The 21,028-nt window shown below is 44.3% G+C and overlaps 1 protein-coding gene and 1 long non-coding RNA gene across 6 annotated transcripts; one reads left to right on the forward strand and one right to left on the reverse strand.

The window, feature by feature from the left end:
* Positions 1 to 3,903: 3,903 nt before the first annotated feature.
* Positions 3,904 to 9,042, reverse strand: LOC128781831 (uncharacterized). 5 transcript variants are annotated; one of them, XR_008428524.1, is made up of 5 exons: positions 8,691 to 9,042; positions 8,443 to 8,553; positions 6,581 to 7,618; positions 6,059 to 6,107; positions 3,904 to 4,554 (listed from the first exon to the last, which is right to left on the reverse strand). It is a non-coding gene; the product is annotated as an uncharacterized LOC128781831 (long non-coding RNA). The 5 variants fall into 5 exon arrangements; XR_008428522.1 differs by having other exon boundaries at positions 3,904 to 4,669; XR_008428525.1 differs by lacking the exons at positions 6,581 to 7,618; positions 8,443 to 8,553; positions 8,691 to 9,042 and having other exon boundaries at positions 3,904 to 4,309; positions 4,418 to 4,669; positions 6,059 to 6,424.
* An 8,963-nt stretch (positions 9,043 to 18,005) lies between these two features.
* On the forward strand, positions 18,006 to 19,014 carry TMEM215 (transmembrane protein 215). Its single transcript, XM_053932169.1, has one exon. It carries the CDS (start codon positions 18,157 to 18,159, stop codon positions 18,877 to 18,879), a length of 723 nt encoding a protein of 240 aa, XP_053788144.1. The 5' UTR covers positions 18,006 to 18,156; the 3' UTR covers positions 18,880 to 19,014.
* The last annotated feature ends 2,014 nt before the right edge of the window (positions 19,015 to 21,028 follow it).

Here is a 21,028-nt window from a genome sequence, read left to right on the forward strand (position 1 = left end):
TGCAGCAGAACAGGCACCACTGCAGCTATGAGCTTTCTATCTCCACGTGCTGTCTGAGATTTTAAACTTTTCTTTCACTATAGATAAACATCAGCCAACACAGGCGTCACAGGTGTAACAGCAATTTGGAAGTAACGAATTACCTCAGTGGGGGTGCCCTCTCAGGTATTCAAAACAACATGTACTATGTGAGTACACCCTGCCAGTGCACCTGTCACATCCCCTGCTCCGAGACCCTCCCTACCTATGGTAGTTCAAGATCCAGGAGTGAATTTAACCAGAAGAACAAAGAAGGATGATCAAGATTATCAGGTCTAGGAAGACCATGACAAAGTGTGTTACCAGTGCACTTTTTTTTGGAGGACTTTGAGAATTGGAATCATTCAGGCACACCTGAGTGTGAGGTGTGAGGGAATCAGCTCACTCACCACTGAGATGTATTTTTTATTGGGGGGAAGTACAGCAGCTGTCTAGTCATGTACAGTAGCAGTATGTAACAGTTTTATGCTAAGAATGTCTGAATTAATTGGACCTTTGGTGGAATTGGGGAAAGCAAAATATAATTACTAGATCTGGAATTTATCCAACTTGAAAAAATCCCAGGTTATTCCTGGAAAAAGTACTATGTGACCTTCTATAGTGAAATCCATTGTTCGGAAGGACCCAGGATGCTGGGCTTATAAGTCCTATTAAATGTTATCCAGCACTGTAAAGGAATTGGTCAAACTCACTTTTCAAATATGAGATAATTGTAAGATGTTAATCTCATGCAGGCAAGTCTGATCAATGAAAAATGCAAATCAATATATACCAGTTGACTATCAGAGCAACAGAGCTCCTTACACTGATTTATATTTTTTTATTAATTTTTTTCACTCCTCTGGGCACCCTGAAGGCAGCTGTCATATTATGAATGTGCAGAAGCCTATTGAGAAGTGACCTAGAGTTAATGACAGACTTTGAGCTTCTGAGCAGCCACAATTCTCTATCATTCAGCAAATTTTGCACCAGATGAGATTGGTTTCTTATTTAAATTGAGTTAGTTAAAGAACTATTAAGGTAATGGATGAAGTTAAGCCACTATTAGGCTAGTGAGTAATTTAACTAGTACAAACAAGGCAAGTGACTCAAGCTGAACTGATCATGCTTTTGTGTTTAGACAAAGAGAAACTCAGTCCAAAGTCTTACCTACTGTCCAAACTCAGTCCTGAGTCTTACTTTTCAGTAGTAGGGTCTCTGCAGACAACTCACCTGGAGCACATTGTGCACTTCAGTTATGGAGCTGTCTATGGAAACCCATGTAAACCTATGAGCTGTCTGTGCTGCATGCCTTGTTTGAGAGCCCATCAGTTGCCTGGCTCTTGCTGACAGGATGGGCTGGTGCTGAACCTCCTGCAAGAGGCCACCTGGGATCTGAAGCAGCTTGTGTGCAGCTGACCTAGCAGCCCTGGGGTCTTGTCATCTTGCTCAGAAATGAATGCAATGGCAAAGAGCAACGTAGGGCATGCTCTGGAGGAGGCTCTGCTGTTCAGGTAGCAAGAGAACATCTTCCAGGACACAGTGTCCCACATCTAAGGTGAGTGGGACATTTTTATTATTAGAAAGCTATATTTGCAAGCTTAGAAAGATATATATTAAAAGATATATATCAGAAAGATCTATATTAGCAACCTTCCACTGGATCTTTTTACACTTGCTTTGTGGAACTAAAACCCTGATACTATTTATACTGGGTTTTTTTGTCACATGCTTTTGACAAACACAAACCTGGCAATTAAAATCTTTATTTAACAACAACAACAAAAAAAACACAATTTGCAAAAGGGCTACTAAAATTTTTCTTGCTCATTCACACATATTCATATACAGGTTCAGATGAGCACAGGACAGTCTTTTAGATATCATGTTCCTATGGATAGCTGGAATTCATGGAACTCTGATATCAATGAATTACAGTTTTGTGTGGTTAGTGAGAGTTGGGTGTTCCATTTGACACTTCACGTCTTAGATGTACATTTAAGAATTTGATCCAGTTGATACACACTTAAGCTTTTATCCACTAAAAATCTCCCTGGGACATATGGATTGACAAAGCTGATGACACTGTCCCAGAACTGGCTCTCAAGTGACAGTGGGCAGCTGTTACACAACTCAATGCTGAAAGCTGATCTGGCTTCATCTGCAGGCAGCCATGGAATTGCCTGCCCTCCAAACATTTCAGCAGAAAGAAAGAGGGATCATAGCCAAAGGAAATGAGAAAGTGATAGGCATAAAATGTGTAATCAGCTCAAGTGCCACAGAGGGTGTTGGAATAAGTCTAAACACAGGAACAACTTTGCTCTCCTAAGAGGCTTAGCACTGTCTTCCCAGGGCTAGCTTTCACACAAGCAAGCATTTTGGCTCACTCTAAACAAGAAATGAAGTGTTTAAAGGCATTTCAGGAATACCAGAACAAATTCAATGCTAACATGGTGGGGGAAATAGCTACCACCAACAAAACATTTGCACTGCTAGCACAGTCATACTGCTGAATTTCATTCGTTTTCTCTAAGTATATTTGAGACACGGTCCAGAAATAAAAATTTCAGGGGAAGACAGAGAAATTATCTCAACACCCTTCCACCATATCTCCTAGGAACGAATAAAAAGTAGTGGAAGTTCAGCACTGGGTTCTGCAGCACCAATGGTAACAGGGACTAGAAATGCATAGCTGCAACCACGGACATAAACTTAGCTCAGCTCCCATCTAGAAGGAGCCATTTTCCAAACTCAGGGCTAAATATATGATGATGAGAGAAATTGCTACAGCACACTACTCTGACAGTACACCAGCTCCTGTCTCAGATGATTTCCAGTTGTGAGAACAGACATCATCCAAAAAAGGAAGCATAATACATGCCTTGTTCCCCCCCACCCAAAGAGTAGGCAAAGGGATTTAATTTCTTCTTTAATTTCTTTTTTAATTTCTTAAATGGTCTTGTCCACTAATCAGGGAGAGTAATATTCTTCTGAGGTTATTAGTAAAATTTCCATTAAATTTAACAGGATAAGGACAGGGCCTTTGATCACAGGGGATGAATCTGTCTAATACATGTTGCTGAAGAATGTTTTATCCAGTCTTTGTCCCACTGACTGATTATATGTTTTGCAGGTAGCACCTGAATAGGAAATGTGGAAAAGATCCTGACAGGGACACAGGGTCTGAATGAATGCTAAAACACTACTAGAAACTTTATTTGCTGGAAACAGCAACCCTGAAAAAGGCCATGGGATAACATGGCAGCTGGTGGCTCCCCTTGGCAGAATAGGGTGGGATTTAGGACAGGACTTCACAAAAGGAAAACCAATGCCCTGATTAGAGACACAGGATCATACTCTACAGTTTAAGCCCAAGGACTCCATGACTCATGGGCTGTTCCCAGTGTGTTTAACAGGAGACTGTGTCATCCCTGAGGATAGCCATGCCCCTGAAGGGAGCTAGGAGTATAGAAGGAACCAAGTGCAATGCCTGGGACTCAGGGCAAGAGAGTACCCAGGAATCAATGACACACATTTGGTGAGAGTCTGAAAATCAAAACTGCACAATCAGGTACAATGTGCTGTTCAGTGTTACTGCTGGGGCTGAGCAAGCCTCTGCAAGGAAATATGTATCATGGTAGGTTTTGGTCACTTGGTGTTCAGATGTAGCTCATCCACAAGACCTTGCTGTGGTTTCGTGTTTCCATAAAGAATTTCTGCTTTGGAAAATTATCAGCAGATATCAAGTCAGCTTCAGAAGCCAGACAGACTCTCATGTACTGCAACATGCCCAAGTACCCCATCTATTAATACACCAAAGCACAAAGGACATGTGAATTTACAACCTAGGGGATCTTACACATAGTATTCTTAGAAACCACACAATATTCTTGGAAATGGATATTTAATAGTAAATAAAAGAGTACAAAAAAATGACCATCTGATAGTTTGTAAAGGAATGACAACTGCAGTTTATCTAGTTGCACCTAGCAGTTGACATGAGCACCCTGGTCGATAAAGTTGTTTTTTGGGCAGGCTGAGCTCAGCCAAGGGAGTAGCATGCCAGGTAGGAGTCAGCAGAGCAGTGCCAGTGACCTCAGGAAGGCACCATGAAATGCCCAAAGGACCAGCCAGAAAAGGATAGAAGTAAAAATTTCATCAATGTGACACAGGCTGCTTATGTAAAGCTGCTCCTCAGAAAAATATTCTCTAGCGGCCCCCTGCTTAATAGGGCCCTTGGAGGCTTCTGGCAGGAAGAAATACAAGCTGATAGCACTGAGCCAGTATTCACCTGTGAGGAGTGAGTCAAGAGCACGTTTTGTCACACAGCTATGGCAGAAGCATCTGCTAGGGGAAGTGCACAGTGTGCATTTCAGAGGCGATTGTATTCAGTCCTTACTGCCTTCTGGCTGTCAGCACTCAGCTTCAGCAGAGCTTCTGGGCACTGTAGCTACCCTGTTTTCCATGGTGCCTTCAGTGTTGGGAAGTGGGTCACCAGCCTCTCAGCATTCAGCCTCAGGTTAAAGCAGCAACAGCCTGAAGGATTAGGAGGCAGAGGGCAGATAGCTGCAGCAAATGAATTCACTCTTGATATTTGCTGTAGCTGCTTGCTCAGACAGGACTGGGAAGGAAGTGTTTGCACACAGCCAACCTGCAACAAGGGATAAAAATCATAATGTGTGTGGCTTTGTGGAACCTCTACAGCATAATTCTGTTGCCATGAAACGGGGGAAATGTTCCAAATTCTGGTCACATAGAATTTCTGGGAGTGAGGGAGAGTGAAGCTAGAATTACAAACAATTAGGTGCTGAAAGTGCAAACTGATAATCCCACTAATGTTTTGAGTTTTCACTTCCTATGTGTTATCCTAGACAACAATATAGAGATTTTAATTTGGGATAGCATTTTAGAAAGAAAAGCATGGAAATACTCTTCTTCATCAACAAACAATGATGATCTGTGTGCCTCTGAGCAGGTGGCTCTGAGCAGATGACTTGTAGGGAGGCAGTCCCAGTTCAAGCAATTTGTCCAATGAAATTATGTATCCAAATCTACAAACTAATTTCAACCAAATTTGGAAGCAAAATTAATCTCTGAGGCTTTAACCTAAGTTTCTGATGGTGTTTGAAAACAGGAAACTGGTTAGTATCCCCAGGGAAAAAGAAAATATATTAAATATATATTTATGCAAATATATATGCAAATATTCATTTCAAAGAGACCTTCACAATTAATTCTAGTGACAATGAAAAACCTAATCTCAGTCATGTGGAGAATTGTATCCTGCTGAAAATCACACAGAGTATTTAGTTGCTGCTCTGGCACCACCCTATTTCCCTGGCAAGACCTTTTAGCTCATGTTCTTAGCTCTCTTTCCCCACCCAGAGCCCCATTCTTCTTTCCAAGCTGTGGAATCCTATGCTATATAAGGTCCAACCTGCCATCTTTGCTTGTCATCCACTCACTCTTAATTTGGAGTCAAAAATTTCACCCTCACAACTGTAATTCATGAGCATGAGGCAGTGCAGAGACAGAAACAGAAGGTAAAATCCTCCTACATGTTTTCCCATTAGGACAGATTGTGCGGAAAAAAACAAGTTGCTTCTGGGTTCACTTTCAACCCATGTCCCTATTTTGGTCCAGGCTACATCTGGCACTCCTGTAGGTTCTTAAAGACAAACTGTGTTGGTGCAGTTAGGCAGGGTCAAGCTTAACATTTGAAAGTTAAGGTAGAAAGGAAGGACATTCCTGCCATTTGAGGGATGTAAGGCCCTTTTCTGATTCTATTAGGCTTTGTGGGAGATCCTGTGAAAGCCTTGGAGTTGTACATGCATCAGCATTTTCCATAGTCATGGATGCAGGGATTGTTGGGATAGCAGGAGGTTTGGCTCCTCAGTCCCCACTGAGATGCTGAAACAGACAGCACTGATAATGTGGTGCACTTAGCACCCTTGGTGCTCAGTCTGCAAGCACTACAAATTACTCTGATGGGCAAATCTCATACAGGGGCATTAACTGGCTCCTAAAAACCAGCACTTACAAGGTCATCTTCAGTTTTCAAAACTTCTGGACTTAGGTTAAGGTGGCATCTAGAAACAAATGACATGATACAAAATATCAGAAGGAAGTGTATGTTTTGCCTTGGTAAAATTAGTCCTCTCTTTGGCAAAATTGTATTGACTTTTGGTGGCAGGGAATTCAAAATGTCTATTCAAGTTCCTGCTGTTTGCCACACATTAATCTAATGAGTTGCCTTGGAAAAGCCCTTGTTAAATTGTATCAAAGTTAATGGTTATCTAAAATAGACACCACAGGGAGGTTCTTAATTAGCCTGTTTGTCAGCTGGGACTGGAAATGCTTGCAGCAGCATGAGGCTAATTAATTTCTCATCCTGCCACATGGCAGCTTCCTGTCAAAGCACAAGGTACGATTCAAAACACACCAATGGCTGGTTAATCCTTTTCAGAGACTATGACAGCAGCAGAGGAGGGTTCCAATTGGTTAATCCTTTTCAGAGACTATGACAGCAGCAGAGGAGGGTTCCAAATTGGCCTGTACTCACTTTCCATAGTGGTTTTCCATGGGTTGAGGGGGTGTCCAAACCAGGTGACTGTGCCTGGGATAAACTGTTTGTCTAGGCAAGGAGTCTCTGATGCCCATATTCTATTGCTTCATCTGGACTTTGCTTCCTGGATGGAAAATGAAAGTTAGTCATGGGAGAAGTGCATTTGGAATCAACTGGAAGCCCCAAGGATGTGCTTAGGCAAGGGTCTTTATCTTGTGTCAAGGTTACACTGTATGAGTTGTGCCCATCTGCTTGTGGTGCGGCAGTCAGGGAAGCAGGAAGCACACTGGCTTCTGCTTCAGCAATGTCCTCCCCTGCAGGCCTTGGGGCTAGACCTCTGACAGCTGTCCTGCTGTACCAGGACTTCTGGGAACAGGCCAGTTAAAGAGACCCAAAATGCCATCAGAGTCTGAGGAACCACTTACACTTTGCAGGAAGGAGCAAAAAGTTACAAAATTTCTATTACCATGTCTTTCCTACCACCATGCCAATGAAAAATGTATTCTTTGGTGGAAGTGATTTAAACATTTTTGCCTATGCTTTGGACAGCATTTCACCGCAACCTGCAGAGCAAAAAAGGAACCTGCCATGTGGCCTTCTTTGTTGGCTGGAGATCCCTTTTCAGAGGACAGAGGGCACCTGATGCCTGATACTGGATGTAGAGATGGGGCCTCAACCAGGGCATGGCTGGTGAGATGGGCTGTGAAGGGCCAGCAATAGTAAACACATTGGGTAAATATTCTCTGGCACCCTCTAAACCTACTGTCTCTGGGATGTGGTAAGGAACATCCCTGCTCAAGTGGAGCTGCCTCAAATTGCCTGCATTGTCTCTGCTCCAGGTGGAGTGCAGGGGAAGTGAGGGTGGGTAGAAGAATAAGTCTGGCACTTCTGAGCCTGTTCTCAGGGCTTGGTTTGCACCAGCCCCTCACTCCTGCAGGATGGCTGGAGACCTTCACGTGCTCTGCTCCTCCTCTGCAACATTTGTAGCACTTTTTACAGCATCCTTCCCCATTTCTTCAGAGGCACAGACCTGCTCTACAGAAAGGGAGTGAAAAGCAGTGTGTTTACACCCATGCTTGCAATCAGAGCCATTTGATATCCTCTGATATTAGCATTAAAGGTTTTTCAGCAACTCTAAATGTTGCAAGCACTCCAAGTATACAGCAAGAAAAACTTTATTACACCCCTGCATCAAATGCCTTTGAAACACAAGAATACCCTACTGCATTGAAATGTGTGTAATGCTGGCAAAGTCCTCCCCCATCACTGCCCTTCACACCTTTGTGGTTACACACCTCCTCATGTAGTAAACACGAGGATCTGTTCTATACATAAAGCATTCACAGAGCTGCACTCCCACCACCATGAGCACACAACCCTTCCTTTAAATACTGCTCCCTGACACAGTACAGTACCACAACTGACTCATGCTTGTTGTCATCTCACCATCTGCGATGGCTTAGTTAGACAAATGGATACTTTTGGGTGCAGCTTATGAGAAAAGGGGACAAGTCCATAGAAAGCAAATATTACCATCTGTGAAGCTGTGCCCGTAAGCTCCCTAATTAGTTGGTAGGGCAATAAGGTTAATCAAGTGCACATTTAGCCACTCTTATGAGTGATGTCTGATCAAGTCAGTTCTTAATTTTTAGACCGTGGTGGCATGCAAGGGCCATGGTGATGCACATGCATTTTTCTTCGGACAATAGACCATCTAATTTTTTCCCATTCCATCACAGAGGCCTTACCACTACCACCACTTCCTACCCATTCATTGTATTATCCATGGAGGAAAACAACAAGATATTCCTAAAAACCATTTCTGCATCTTCTTCCCCATAACTCCTCATGGAGGGTACCTTTGGGTACAAACCCAAACACTGTTTCCTCTGAAGGCAGTCTTCCAGCAGCATGTTCATCATGTCAGAAGGAAGCCTGGACAGACTTCTGTCACTCCCTGATCTTGGTCTCTGGCGTACCCAAAAGCCAAATGAAAAAAAGAAAATTTCACAGTGTATACATGATTTGTTTGATCCCCAGCAGTGCTTATTGCTAGGTATTGATCACTGGGACAGCAGAGCTGGCAGATACCTATCTCATAACTCACCTCTCTCCTCTGGTCTTTAGAGAGGCCCTGAAAGCTCTTCACAGTGGCCACCACCAGCAGCTGGCTGGGCTGAGGTGAGATGAGATGTCCCCCAAGGAGTGCTTGTGGCCCCACAGCTGTTGGAGGGCATTGGCTGAGAAACCTCCCTCACATACTTAGCTTGCTGGGTGGTAGAGGGTGAAGTAACAGGTATTTCCCAAAGGCAGCAAGAAGAGGGGCTGCCAGGGAAATGCCTGAGAGTGAGGGGCTACCATGGAACCTCAGCAAGCTGCTCCTGGTGCCTGCAGCCATGTGATGGCTGATGATCTGCTGGAGCAGATGGTTCAGGGAAGCCATCACCATTTGACAGGTTTTAGACAGGCTGCCTCCTGAAAAGAAAGCGGGTTTCATGTTATTCAAGAACACAGCTGCCCTGTGACTTATGTGCACACTTAGTGCCCCATTGCATATTTTTCCCCAGAGAATTCCTGGTGTACCATGCAGATTTCACCCCTTCAAAGAGACATTCTTGTATCTCCATCTCCTGTAAAAAATCTCCAGTGCCCCTGAACACAGTGATGAGAGAGTGCTCAGTCTGTGCATGCACAGATGTTCACACTTTTCCATCATTTTCTCTGCCATAAAAGAATCACAGAATGGCGCATGTTGGAAGAAACCTCTAATCAAGCAGGGTCATCTACAGCAGGTTGTCCAGGACCGTGTCCAGATGACTTTGAGTATTTGCAAGAATGGAGACTGCACCACCTCTCTGGGCAACCCGCCTAGTGTTTGGTCATCCTCACAACAAAAAAGTGTATCCTGAAGTTCAGAGAGAACCTCTCCTGTTTCAGTTTGTGCCCACTGCCTCTGGTCCTGCCACTGGAATCAGCTCTGTGGTGTCTTCTTAGTGACATCCCTTCATGCACTCATAGGCATCGATGAGATAGATCCCTCTGGGCCTTCTCCTCATCAGGCTGAACAGGCCCAGCTCCCTCAGCCTTTCCTCCTAGCAAAGGTGCTCCAGTTCCTCAGTCATCCTAATGACCCTTCCATTGAAGGGTCTATTGAAGCGTGGATTCTCTGCAATATGTTCATGGCTCTACTGTATCGAGGAGCACAGAACCAGACAAAGTACTTTAGAGATATCCTTACCAGCTCTGAATAAAGATGCTGGATCACCTCCCAGCTGATTGGCAATTCTCCTTCTAATGCAGCCTGGGACATCATTCTCCTTCTTTGCCACAAAGGCACACTGCTGTCTTATGCTCAGCTTGGTGTCCCCCAGGACTCCCAGGTTCTATTCTAACAAGCTACTTTCCAGCTGGGCAGTACCTAGCATATATATTTTTTTTTCTCCCCAGGTGCAGGATTTGGCATTTCCCCTTGCTGATTTTCATTAGGCTCCTCTCAGCCCATTTCTCAAGGCTGTTGATGTCCCTTTGATGGTAACATGTCTCTCTGACATCAGCCGCTTCTCCTAATTTTATATTCTCTGAAAAATTCCTGATTGTGCGCTCTGCCTCATCACCCGGATTGTTAATGAAGATTGTTGAAGGACCCAGTGTTGACCCCTGGGATACACTGCTAGTCACCGGCATCCAGCTAGATGTTGTGCCACCAATCATCAGCATTTGGGTCTGCCCATTCAAGAAGCTTTCAGCACAGCTCACTGTCTGCTCACCTAAGCCATACAACAACTGCCTGTCTAGGAGGATCTTGTGTTCAAAGGCCTTCCTGAAGTCCAAGTAGATAGTACCCACACTCCCCTCATCCAGCAGGCCAGCTGTTTCACTGTGAGCTATCAGGTTGATCAAGCATGACTTCCCCCTTTGTGAATCCATGCTGACTACTTCTGATTATTTTCTTGTCATTCATATGCCTGGAAATATTTTCCTGGATTAGCTGGTACACCTTAGCAAAGGTGCAGATGTGGTATGAAGTAATCATGGGTCAGGCAATCAGGACTACTGTGACAAAGATTTAATTTCTTCTTTCATATCCACAGCATAAGATGATTTTTTTTTTAAATACATATTTGCATTGTTTAAATGAGCTACAGACTTGGATGATATCCATCCCCATTTCAATTTGCTTCAAGTTTAATTGACTTGGGAAGTTCCAGTCTTCCAGAGCCTGCAAGGAACATGCATAGCCTTTTGATAAGTTCCCTTAGTTTTATACTAAATTTTCCTAAACAGACAGGAAGGATGTCTTTCTTTCACAGAAAGAATTAGTCATTGCAAGTACCCTAATACATGGTCATGATTATGCTTAAAACTGCTTTAAAAGTGTTCCAGCATATCACAAATTATTAGCTTCTTCTGCAGAGGTAGGTCAAGACAACCTATTTTCCCTTCCTCTTTTTCCACAGACAAGCAACTCAATTAGAGACCCCTTTAAGAAGTGTTTGCTAAGTTCTCTGGGACAAAGCAAGCTACCTGTTATTCATCATTGTGCATAACATGCAGTACTTGTGGATGACTCCCCTGAGTTTATTGCATCTTTTGTGAGCAATTTTTGATAGAAGAAATAAAGTATATTTAATCAGAAGCTTCCCAAAGGGAAAGAGCACATCAGGCAGAGTGATGCAGATAGATAAAGTTCCCAGTGAATTATATTGGCTAATTTATTGCCTGATGCCGTGACTCATACAGCAGCCTGTACCTCTTCCACAGCAATCCTGCTAAGTCCCTGAGGTCACCTCAAGACAGATGCATGACTCATAACCAGGATTTCTGAATCCCACTCCTGGTGTGATGGCTCAGTGACAAAACACAAGCCCTTCAGGCATCTGATATTTCTCTTTTGCCCCTTGTTTATTGATCAGATGCTCTCATCAGCAGGATCCTTCCACACCCAGCCAACTGGCTGGCAAGCAGCAGTCAAGCACAAATGATTGTCTACAAAGAGCAAGACCCAGGGGCTTGAGTGAACAGTCAGAGCCCAAAAATCCTCCCTCAGTTGAACTTCTTATGCTTGAGGACATGAAGACCCAGAGAACTTTTGAGAGCAGTCCAGATGTGGATATTCTCAGCTCAGTCAGAGAGAAAGAGAAAGGTTTCCAACCAGGAAAGAGCCTGGGAAGCAGTTGAGAAAGAATGTAAATAATTCTTATTATTCACATTTTTTATAGATATGTTCTGCCACTGTGCATCATTCACTGCCCACCAATGGTGTGGGATGTTTTTACTCTAAGACCAATGAAATTAGTCTTTTTGATGTTCTCTATATATAGAGCAGTGCATTTGAAATAAAGGAGAGAGTTCATTTTCTTTGCCTTCTGATCTGGAGTTCTCTGTTCCCGTACTGCTCAACAGTGTCGGTCCAGAGGCATTGAAAAAGTATCAGAAAAAAAGTTTTTGGCTACAAAAACCCTATAAGAACTAGAAATAAGGTAATTATGGTATGTGAAGCTGGGTAAACAACAAATATTTTCAAATAGAGGGGGAAAAAATCTTTCAGCAGAGGCATATGAGGATCACAGCACATGGTTGCATATTACAAAAAAAATTGTCAAGTATTTTCTTTTGTATATGCTGCCAAGAAAACACAATGTACAAAAAGGCCTGGAGATAGATGTTGTGCATTCAGCACCCACTTTCAGCAAGGAGTACTTGCTGCACACAGGAAAAACTTTTTTGAAGCAGCTCTTGAGCAAGTTTGAAGTGCCAGTGACCTCAGCAGAATGACTGACTGTCTCCTTAAGCTAATGGGGTGGCTCAAATATGTGCACAAGTGCATTAGTGTAAAGGCTTGAAACTTGAGTATCCCAATCCACACAGAACTTGCTAGCAAAACAAGTCCCATGTTCCATATCCAAATTACAGATTGGACTTATATGATCCCACAGTCAAAAACAGTATCAAGTTTTAGCATTGCCATAGAGCTTGGAAGGTGAAAACTAGAGTCTATTTTACCTATGATGTTATTAAGGGCTTGTGGAGGTCTTGCATGGTATGAGATCTTATAAGTAAGCCAACTGTCAATTGTAATGTATTAATTCAAAACTCCTGCCAGATCCTTTCATTTTAGGATACTAAAAATTATGGCACACACACTTTTCCATGGATTTTGCAGTATTGCCTGGTCAGAGAAATCTTTGCTCTTGCAAAAAGCCATTGACTGAAGTAGACAATCGTATCTGCAAAACAGCAGTTTCAGAGAAAGGTTTAATAAAGAAGTACCAGGAAAAATTACCTGTCATTCAACTGGAATCCTTTCCACCACATCTACCTTGGTCCATCGTTTTCTGATCTCTATCTTCACACCTACATAAAAAAACCAAAAGGAATGTAATACATCTAAAGCTGCTTATTCAAATAGTTATTTTGGTTGCTTTGTGGTTATTAAGAAAGGTCAAAGAAAATGTACTCTGATGACACGACTAGAAAACTGGAAACAACAGATGAGACAAGGCTGAGATATTCAGCAACTTTTTTCATTGTCAGTCTCTCTTCCCACACCTCTTGAGTGGATGGACAGCAAGGTGGGGACTGGATGAAAGAAGTGCTTCCTTTCTTAAGAGATGAGGATCCTGATTATCTGAGGAACTAGAACATATATGTCTATGGGATCCACTGAGATGCATCCCAGAAAATCCTGAGAGAATTGGCTAATGCAGTTGCCAAATCACTCTCTACCATATTTGCAAAGCCATGGCAGTCAGGAGAAATCCCCAGTGACTGGAAATAGAGAATGAATAGAGTAACTACATCAGTGGACAAGGGAAGGACTATGAATGTCATTTATCTCCTGTAAAGCCTTTAACATAGTCCCTTACAGCATCCTGCTCTTTACATTGGAGAGAGATGGATTTGATGAGTGGACTTTTAGATGGATTAGGAATTAGTTGGACTGTCACATCCAGAGGGTAGTGGTCAACAGCTCAAAGTCCCAATGGACATCAGTGACAGGAGATGTCCCTCAGGGGCTGGTATTGGGACCAGTGTTATTTAATATCTCATTAATGACACAGTTGAGGGTATTGCATGCACCCTCTGCAAAATTGCAGATGACACTAAGATAAGTGGTGTGGTTGACACTCCTGAAGGACAAAATGTCATGCAGAGGGATGTGGGTGAGATAGAGAAGTGGGCCTATGGGAATCTCAGGAAGTTCAACAATTCTCTCAGCGTTTCATTGTAGGAAAGATGTTCCATACCTCTAATCATCTCAGTGGCCCTACTTTTTACTCACTCCAACAGGTCCATGTCTTTCCTGTGCTGGGACCCCAGAGCTGGATGCAGGGTTCCAGGTGGGCTCTCACCAGAGCAGAGCAGAGGGGCAGAATCCCCTCCCTCCCCTGCTGGCCACACTGCTTTGGATGCAGCCCAGGACACGTTTGGCTTTCTGGGCTGTGAGTGCCCATGGCTGGGTCATGTCCAGCCTCTCACCTACCAGCACCCCCCAGTCCTTCTCACAGGGCTGCTCTCCATCCGTTCAGAGCTTGTGTTGATATTGGGGGTTGCCCCAACCCAGGTGCGGCACCTTGAACTTACTCCTGCTAAACCTCATGAGATTCCCATGGGCTCACTTCTCAAACTTGTCCAAGTCCCTCTAGATGGCATCCTGACCTTCAGTGGTGTCAACAGCACCACTCAAAGCATTCAAATCAGGTTGGCTGCAAACCTGCCAATGATTCTCCATCACTGAGGAAGACATTAAACAGTACTTGTCCCAAGGCCAATCCCTAAGGGACACCATCTATTACCAATCTTCATGTGAAGATTGAGCTGTTGACCACTACCCTCTGACTATGATGGGGTATTGGTTCAACCAATTCCTTACACACTGAGCAGCCCACCCAAGGATTCAAGAGAAATCCTTCTCTAATTTAGAGAACTACTGGGTAGCTTTTAATAGAAAATGTCAATCCAGGGAGACTGAGAGGTCAGTAGTTCTCACAGTTCTCTTTCCTACCTTTTTTAAAGGTGGGTCCAATATTTCTGCTCTTCTAGTCACCTGGGACTTCACCTGACTGCCAGGACTTTTCAAGTACTGTTGAAATTGGCTTGGCAACTATGTAATCTAATTCCCTTGGGACTCAGGGAAGCATCTGTCATAGTTTAACTCCAGCCAGCAGCCAAGCCCCAGCAGCCTCTCACTCACCCCTCTACCACTGGAATTCGAAAGAGAATCAGAAGAGTAAAAGGTAGAAATGTCATAGGTGGAGGTGTAGACAGTTTAGTAGGAACACTAAAGTCTATGCATGCAAGCAAATCAAAACACAGAATTCATTCACCGCTTCCCATGGGCACACAGGTGTTCAGCCATCTCCAGGAGAGCAGGGTCCCATCACACCTGACAGTGACCTGGGCAGACAAGCATCATCACTCCAAATGTCCCACCTTTCCTTCTTCTTTGACCCACTTTATGTACTGACCATGATGTCCCATGGTCTGGAAATCCCTTTGGTCAGTTGGGGTCACCTGTCCCAGCTGTGTCTCCTCTCAACCTCCCATGCACTCCCAACTCCCTCACCAGCATGGCAGTACAAACAGCAGAAAAGGTCATGGTTATGCTGAGCAATAACAAAAACATCTCTGTATTATCAACCCTGTGTTCAGCACAAGTACAAAATATAGCTCCATACCAGTACTGTGAAGAAAATTAACTCTACCCCAGACAAAAGCAGCACAGCATCTCATCAGATCCCATAGACACATATATTCAGGTTCTTCAGGTGATCACAACCCTGATCTATTACAGCAGAGAGCACTTTTTTCCTTCAGTCGCCATCCTGCTGCCGACCCACTCAAGAGGGGCGAAGAGAGGTTGCCATTGAAAACTGAGGTAAACACATGGTTGAGTACCTAATTTTTGTGTACAGCAACAGAACAGAAACATACTTCACCTCAAAGGAGTAATTTTTCTTCTCTAGTAATGAACAGGATAGAAAATACAATCATTTGCATTGTTGCTCAGTTGTGTTAAGTGGCACTTGCTGATCTCTTGATTTCTAGCTTGATAAGACAATTTTAACAATTGTGGCATGCTTTCCTGGAACTGGGTGATTGTTTTCCCTTTCTATCCCCTCCTGCTGGAAGCATACAATCTTGTCTTGAAATCACTCACAAAGGAACAAATTGAAGACATTTAGTTCCACCTTTGTCCTGACATTTTCTGTGGTTTTTGGTCCACTAACAGCTTTCTGTTCCAAAGTAGATGTTCCCTGTTCCATCTCAGTAAGCCTGTCACTTAAATTTGAAGGGCCGTTTTTACTCCTGTTAGATGTTCTGACATGTACTTCAGCTCTTACAGCAATTTTCCCCTCCACAAATGACACTAATATTTACATTTCTGTGTCCTTTTTCTATCTCTGAAGGACTGTTGATGAGTACAGCTTCAGGTAATTGCTTTTCCCAGGCATCATAATTTGTTTTTCAACAAAAGAACAATTTCCAATTTTTTGAAAAACTATCCAAATGCACTAGGGGAGTTGAAGGAAGGTCAGGGAGCAGGAACAGTGACTTTCATTGGCATTAGTTACCAACATACTCATAACGTCATAACTTACACTTTACAACATTTTAGTTATGTGGTCACTTCCTTTCATCCAGAATCTAGCTGATGGATTAAAAAAAAGGCATTATTCATTCCAACATGAGAACATAAAAGCTGTGTCTCTGAATAACAGCAAATGGAAAGAAACAGCAAATTTTCACTCTGGAAAACAGGAGCTGAGAATGCTACTGTCATTTCTCATACTACTAAATCCTGCACAGTGGCAAAAGTAGAAGTTAACTTGTGCTGGCTGGAAGGTTTTGATTTTTAAATCTTTCAATCAAGAAAAGTATTTCTAACAGAGACCAAAACATTCCTGTTTCAGCCCACTGTGCAACAAGTGAGAGGTTCAGTGTGAATTTTACTGGACAATGTTCTGGAGGACAAGTTGAAATAATGATTGTGGTTCATTACAAACTTTTAATCTCAAATCCAGGCCATTGCCACTGACTTAAAATCTCTCCCCACTGTGTACTTCTACTCCCATTTACTCATCTTTCAAACGTAACAGCAAATACTATAACTTGACACCCCATTTACAAAGTGTCCTGTAAGGCAGGAATTGTTCCCACTTACAAAATTATATTCTTGGACTTGCTTTCTGCAAGGCAAGTTGGACATCTACAACACAGCGGTGCTCTGTTGATGTTGTACTGTAGGAAGGGTAAATAAAACCCATGCTTTTCATGACCTGAGAAACATCTGAGTGTTTTCTAAACTGGCTCCTCTGAGCTTTCCAAATGTGTAGTATGAGGAAAATTAATCATGTTAATGGGAATACTTAAAGAAATCTTGGTTTCAAAATTTTAGTTCAGAGTATCCTTTTGTGCTACCTTAACTTTCTTGGAAGCTTTCTGGTATCATTCCTTTTTGTCTCACAGTATCTCTGCCCCAGGTGAAAGCATTTAGTCTTTTATATCACTGGCAACCTGCCTAAAGATGCTGCTGCATTTCCAGATTCCCACCTGTTTGAGATCCTTTTCTATGCTCATTCAGCTGGTGGTGCTTACTTCAAATTACCATCACCGAAATGCATCAAATCACAGGGCCAGAACGTCACCATCACAGTCGGCAGGCCATGGATACCAAGGGAACCCCAACATCTATGTTCATTCTTGGGGAAGGAATAACATCAGGAGAAGCTTTATCCCTAAGGGCCACCTTCAGTATGAAGTCCAGCTGCCGCAGAGCATCTCCTGAAGCCTTGCTCTCCACAGGTGCCTAATTCGGAAGAAGACTTGGGGCAGGACTGCTGTCTGCCCAGGGACAATTTACTTCACAAGCCCCGTCCTCACCGAAGAAGAGGCTTGAGGTGCAGGGGCCCGTACGGAGGATGCACATGCCGGCTTCCCGAGGAAGGATGCCCGTCGGCGGTCCTCTCCCCTTCGCCCAAGAGGGAAAGGCTGCCCGGGGTGGCGGCAGCAGCCGGCCAAGCAGCGGTAGCCATCAGGTAGGGGCAACCCCGCCGAGTCCCCGCGCCGGTCCTGCAGCATCCCGCGCCGGGCGGTGCGCGTACTCACGGCTGTGCGGGGCTCCGGTGGGTCCAGGTGAGGACGAGGAAGAGGAGGGGGCGGAGACCGGGCAGGTGAACCCTCGCAGCAGTTGTCTCCCCGGCCGCTGCTGCTGGAAGCCGCCCGGTCTCTCTACCCCCGGCTTTCGGCAGGGCTTGAGCCCCCTGTTCCCGCCGCCAGCGTGGGAGGGTGCGGCGGAGCTACAGGCGGGGGAGCCGCTCCGACCGGCTCCGGGGAGCGAGGGAGGGAGGGAGCGAGGGAGGAGGCAGGAGGCAGGACAGCTCCCGGCCCCGGCCCCGGCCCCGGCCCGCCCTCCGTCTGCGGCTCCACCGAGGGGAAGCCGAGCGGCGCCGGCTGTCGAGGTGCTCCGTGCCTCGCTGCCTGGGAAACTTCGGAATCTTGCCGGGGAGCGTCTGTCCCCTGCCCCGAGGGGCGCTCCGTTGGAGGGAAGTGTCCCCGTGCGCACCAGCTGGATGGCGCGGACCCTGAGACCCGATGACATCAACCCCCGGACGGGGCTTGTGGTGGCTCTGGTCAGCGTCTTTCTGGTGTTCGGCTTCATGTTCACCGTGTCTGGCATCAAGGGAGAGACCCTGGGAGACATCCCGCTGCTGGCTATCGGGCCGGCCATCTGCCTGCCGGGCATTGCCGCCATTGCCCTCACCAGAAAGACCGACGGCTGCACCAAATGTCCCGAGAACATGCGGCCGTGGTGTAAGGAAGTCAAGGACCGGGATGTCATAGAGCTGCTAAGGACCCCCTCGGACCTGGAGTCTGGCAAGGGAAGTTGTGACGAGCTGACCAGGAAAGCTTACCGCAAGGACAGGAGAGGGCTGAGGGGAGAGGACACCGTGTTCATTTGCAGCACCAGCACCACCGCCGCTGCCACCGCAGAGTGCAAGAGCCTCACCAAAAAGGTGGAGCAGGAGGAGATGCTGAAATACCTGGAAAGCTGTTACCCAGAGATACCAGAGAATGTGTTCGTGGGAGATGGCTCCACATACAGTGCCTTGGAGAAGAAGAGCTCTTCTCCCAGCAGGGACAGCACTCCTTGCCCTGACATTGAGGACAACATTTTTGTGGTTCCTAAAGACAGTATCATTGTCTGCTCTTACAAGGATAACAGCCCTTATGACAGGTACTGTTGTTACATAAACCCCACTGGAGTCAATTCAGACCAGGAAACCACTGTCTGAAAGATGCATACTTTATATATATGTATGTATACAAAAACTGCAACTTCAACTTCTTGATAGGGGATAATATAGCTGACTGCATGGGACAATCCTGATACTATTTCAATTTAAAGTGGTATGTGACTGATACTCAAACCTTTTGTGCCTGAAGTATGCTTTCTGTAAGTAAACAAGCATGTTTAAAGGTTAAAGAATTCAATTTTTAATTTTTGGAAAAAAATAAATTTTGTTTTAATTTTATTTTCTCCCTTTCCCTCCCTTTTGTTTTCCTGCTGCCTGTTGTACCCAAGCCTGTAAGCACTCTGGCAGAAGGGCAGCAGTGGCTGTCAGCTGAGATCAAGAGCTGAATGAAACTCTGGAGCTGTCCGTAGGAAAGAATGTGGTGCTCTCTGGCTGAATAAGTTTTTGAAATACTGTCACTTCATTTTGGGAGGGATTGAGATATGTCAGCATGAACTCCAATAGCTGCCTGATGTCAGGAAGTGTAGAAATCATTTGTCTCCCTTTGTCCTGGCTGGATTTTGTTTTCCTTTGCATCAAGAAATAGATGTCCTGACCCCATGGACTCTTCTGAAAGTCTCCTAGGAACCATATAGGCTCAGGAGAGTTTTCAAAGGCTAACCCATCATCAATAGCAGGAACATAGATGTGTTAGCTTAATTTTCTGCTGGTCTAGAGTTCACTGGAATGTTTCTAACACTTTTGGATTTTAGAGGCATACTTGACAAGGAGAATGCAACACGAACACGACACAGTTCTTGCAGACTAGGAGCAGATGTCAGTGAACTCAGGTCTTTAAAATATATTTCAGTACCTCAAAAATTGCTTCAGGAATAGACTTCTGTGAGTTATGTTCTGAGTGGGATCTGACTCTTCTGAAAATGCCATTTTTGTGCCTTTTCTAAAATGCCAGATATTTCTATATGGGGGATGCATGGTGACAGTCCACTCAGGGGTCTCAAAGCCATGCTTTGCTGGGAGAAGGGAACAGAGGACCTGGCTGACAGATGGTTTTTTCACAGCTTATGGATACATAGCAAGAAAATGTGAAGTGAGTAACTTCATTCAAATTCAGAGCCTGTAGTTTACATACTGAAATTCAACTCCTGGCTGTTCTGTGCAACACTAAATTGCATGTTCCATGCTGTGCATAAACATCTTACCTGACCTCTACGGTGTAGGGAACAGAGATATGGTGTAAGACAATGTGCATGCTAAGCAGCTACTCTAAGTGTTCAGGTCTTAGGGTAACAGTTGCTAAAGCATAGAGTAGTTTGCTAGCATCTCACAAAGCCCCAGTTCCCATAAGCAAACTCCCAGAACGCCAAAAAGTTCCTGTGTGATGAAAGTCTCAATAGCTGCTCCTACTTAGATGGTTTTTGTCAACCCTAAGTTGTAATACAGAAATGTATTGAGTTACCAGAGTAGGAAATAAGAAAAACAGCCTTCCATTTGTAGCAACCTGAGATGTTGGGTAGAAAATTAAAGGGAATTTTGCACTCAAATGAGGCTTTCCACACCCATGGAATTGTTTGGAGAATTAATGTAAATTTTATACATATGTGTGTATTTATTTGTTTGTTAAGAAACGTCAAATCATAACAGATAACCAATCTCTGAACATGTTTCCAGAAGAAGGAAGCAATTTTCTGGCTAGCTTGATGTCTTTCAGAGCAAGTAAGATGTTAATCCTTTGTCCAGGCTTTGATGGGACATCTGGATACTACTAGGATAAATTAAAAAAATACTAGCTAGTTGAAGTCAGGCAAAAACTCTGAATAGGTGGTTACAGGCAGCTGTGCTGCTCAGGCATGCAGCAACAGTACTGTGGCAATAAATGAACACCTGCACTCTGTGCAGCCTAGGTTTTATCCAAAGAGCAAAGGAATTCCACAAAAACAGACTCTCTTCCTGACATGTTCAACTTCATAAAAGCACTCAGTTGTCAGCAGCTAGCCTCCTGCTTAGGCTTAGTCACTGCAGGACTTGATTCTGCAATGTGCAGAGCAAGTGTTTAATGGCACCAGGAAGTCTTATTTCATGACCTGTGAAGCCAACAGCTAAAATAATGATGATGAACAGGGTCTTTTGCTTTCTGCTTCTATGCAGAGCAGGTGAGGTTCTCGTTGGGGGTGCTCAGCATCCCCTG

The sequence above is a fragment of the Vidua chalybeata genome, chromosome Z (assembly GCF_026979565.1).
Source record: "Vidua chalybeata isolate OUT-0048 chromosome Z, bVidCha1 merged haplotype, whole genome shotgun sequence".
Classification (NCBI taxonomy): domain Eukaryota; kingdom Metazoa; phylum Chordata; class Aves; order Passeriformes; family Viduidae; genus Vidua; species Vidua chalybeata.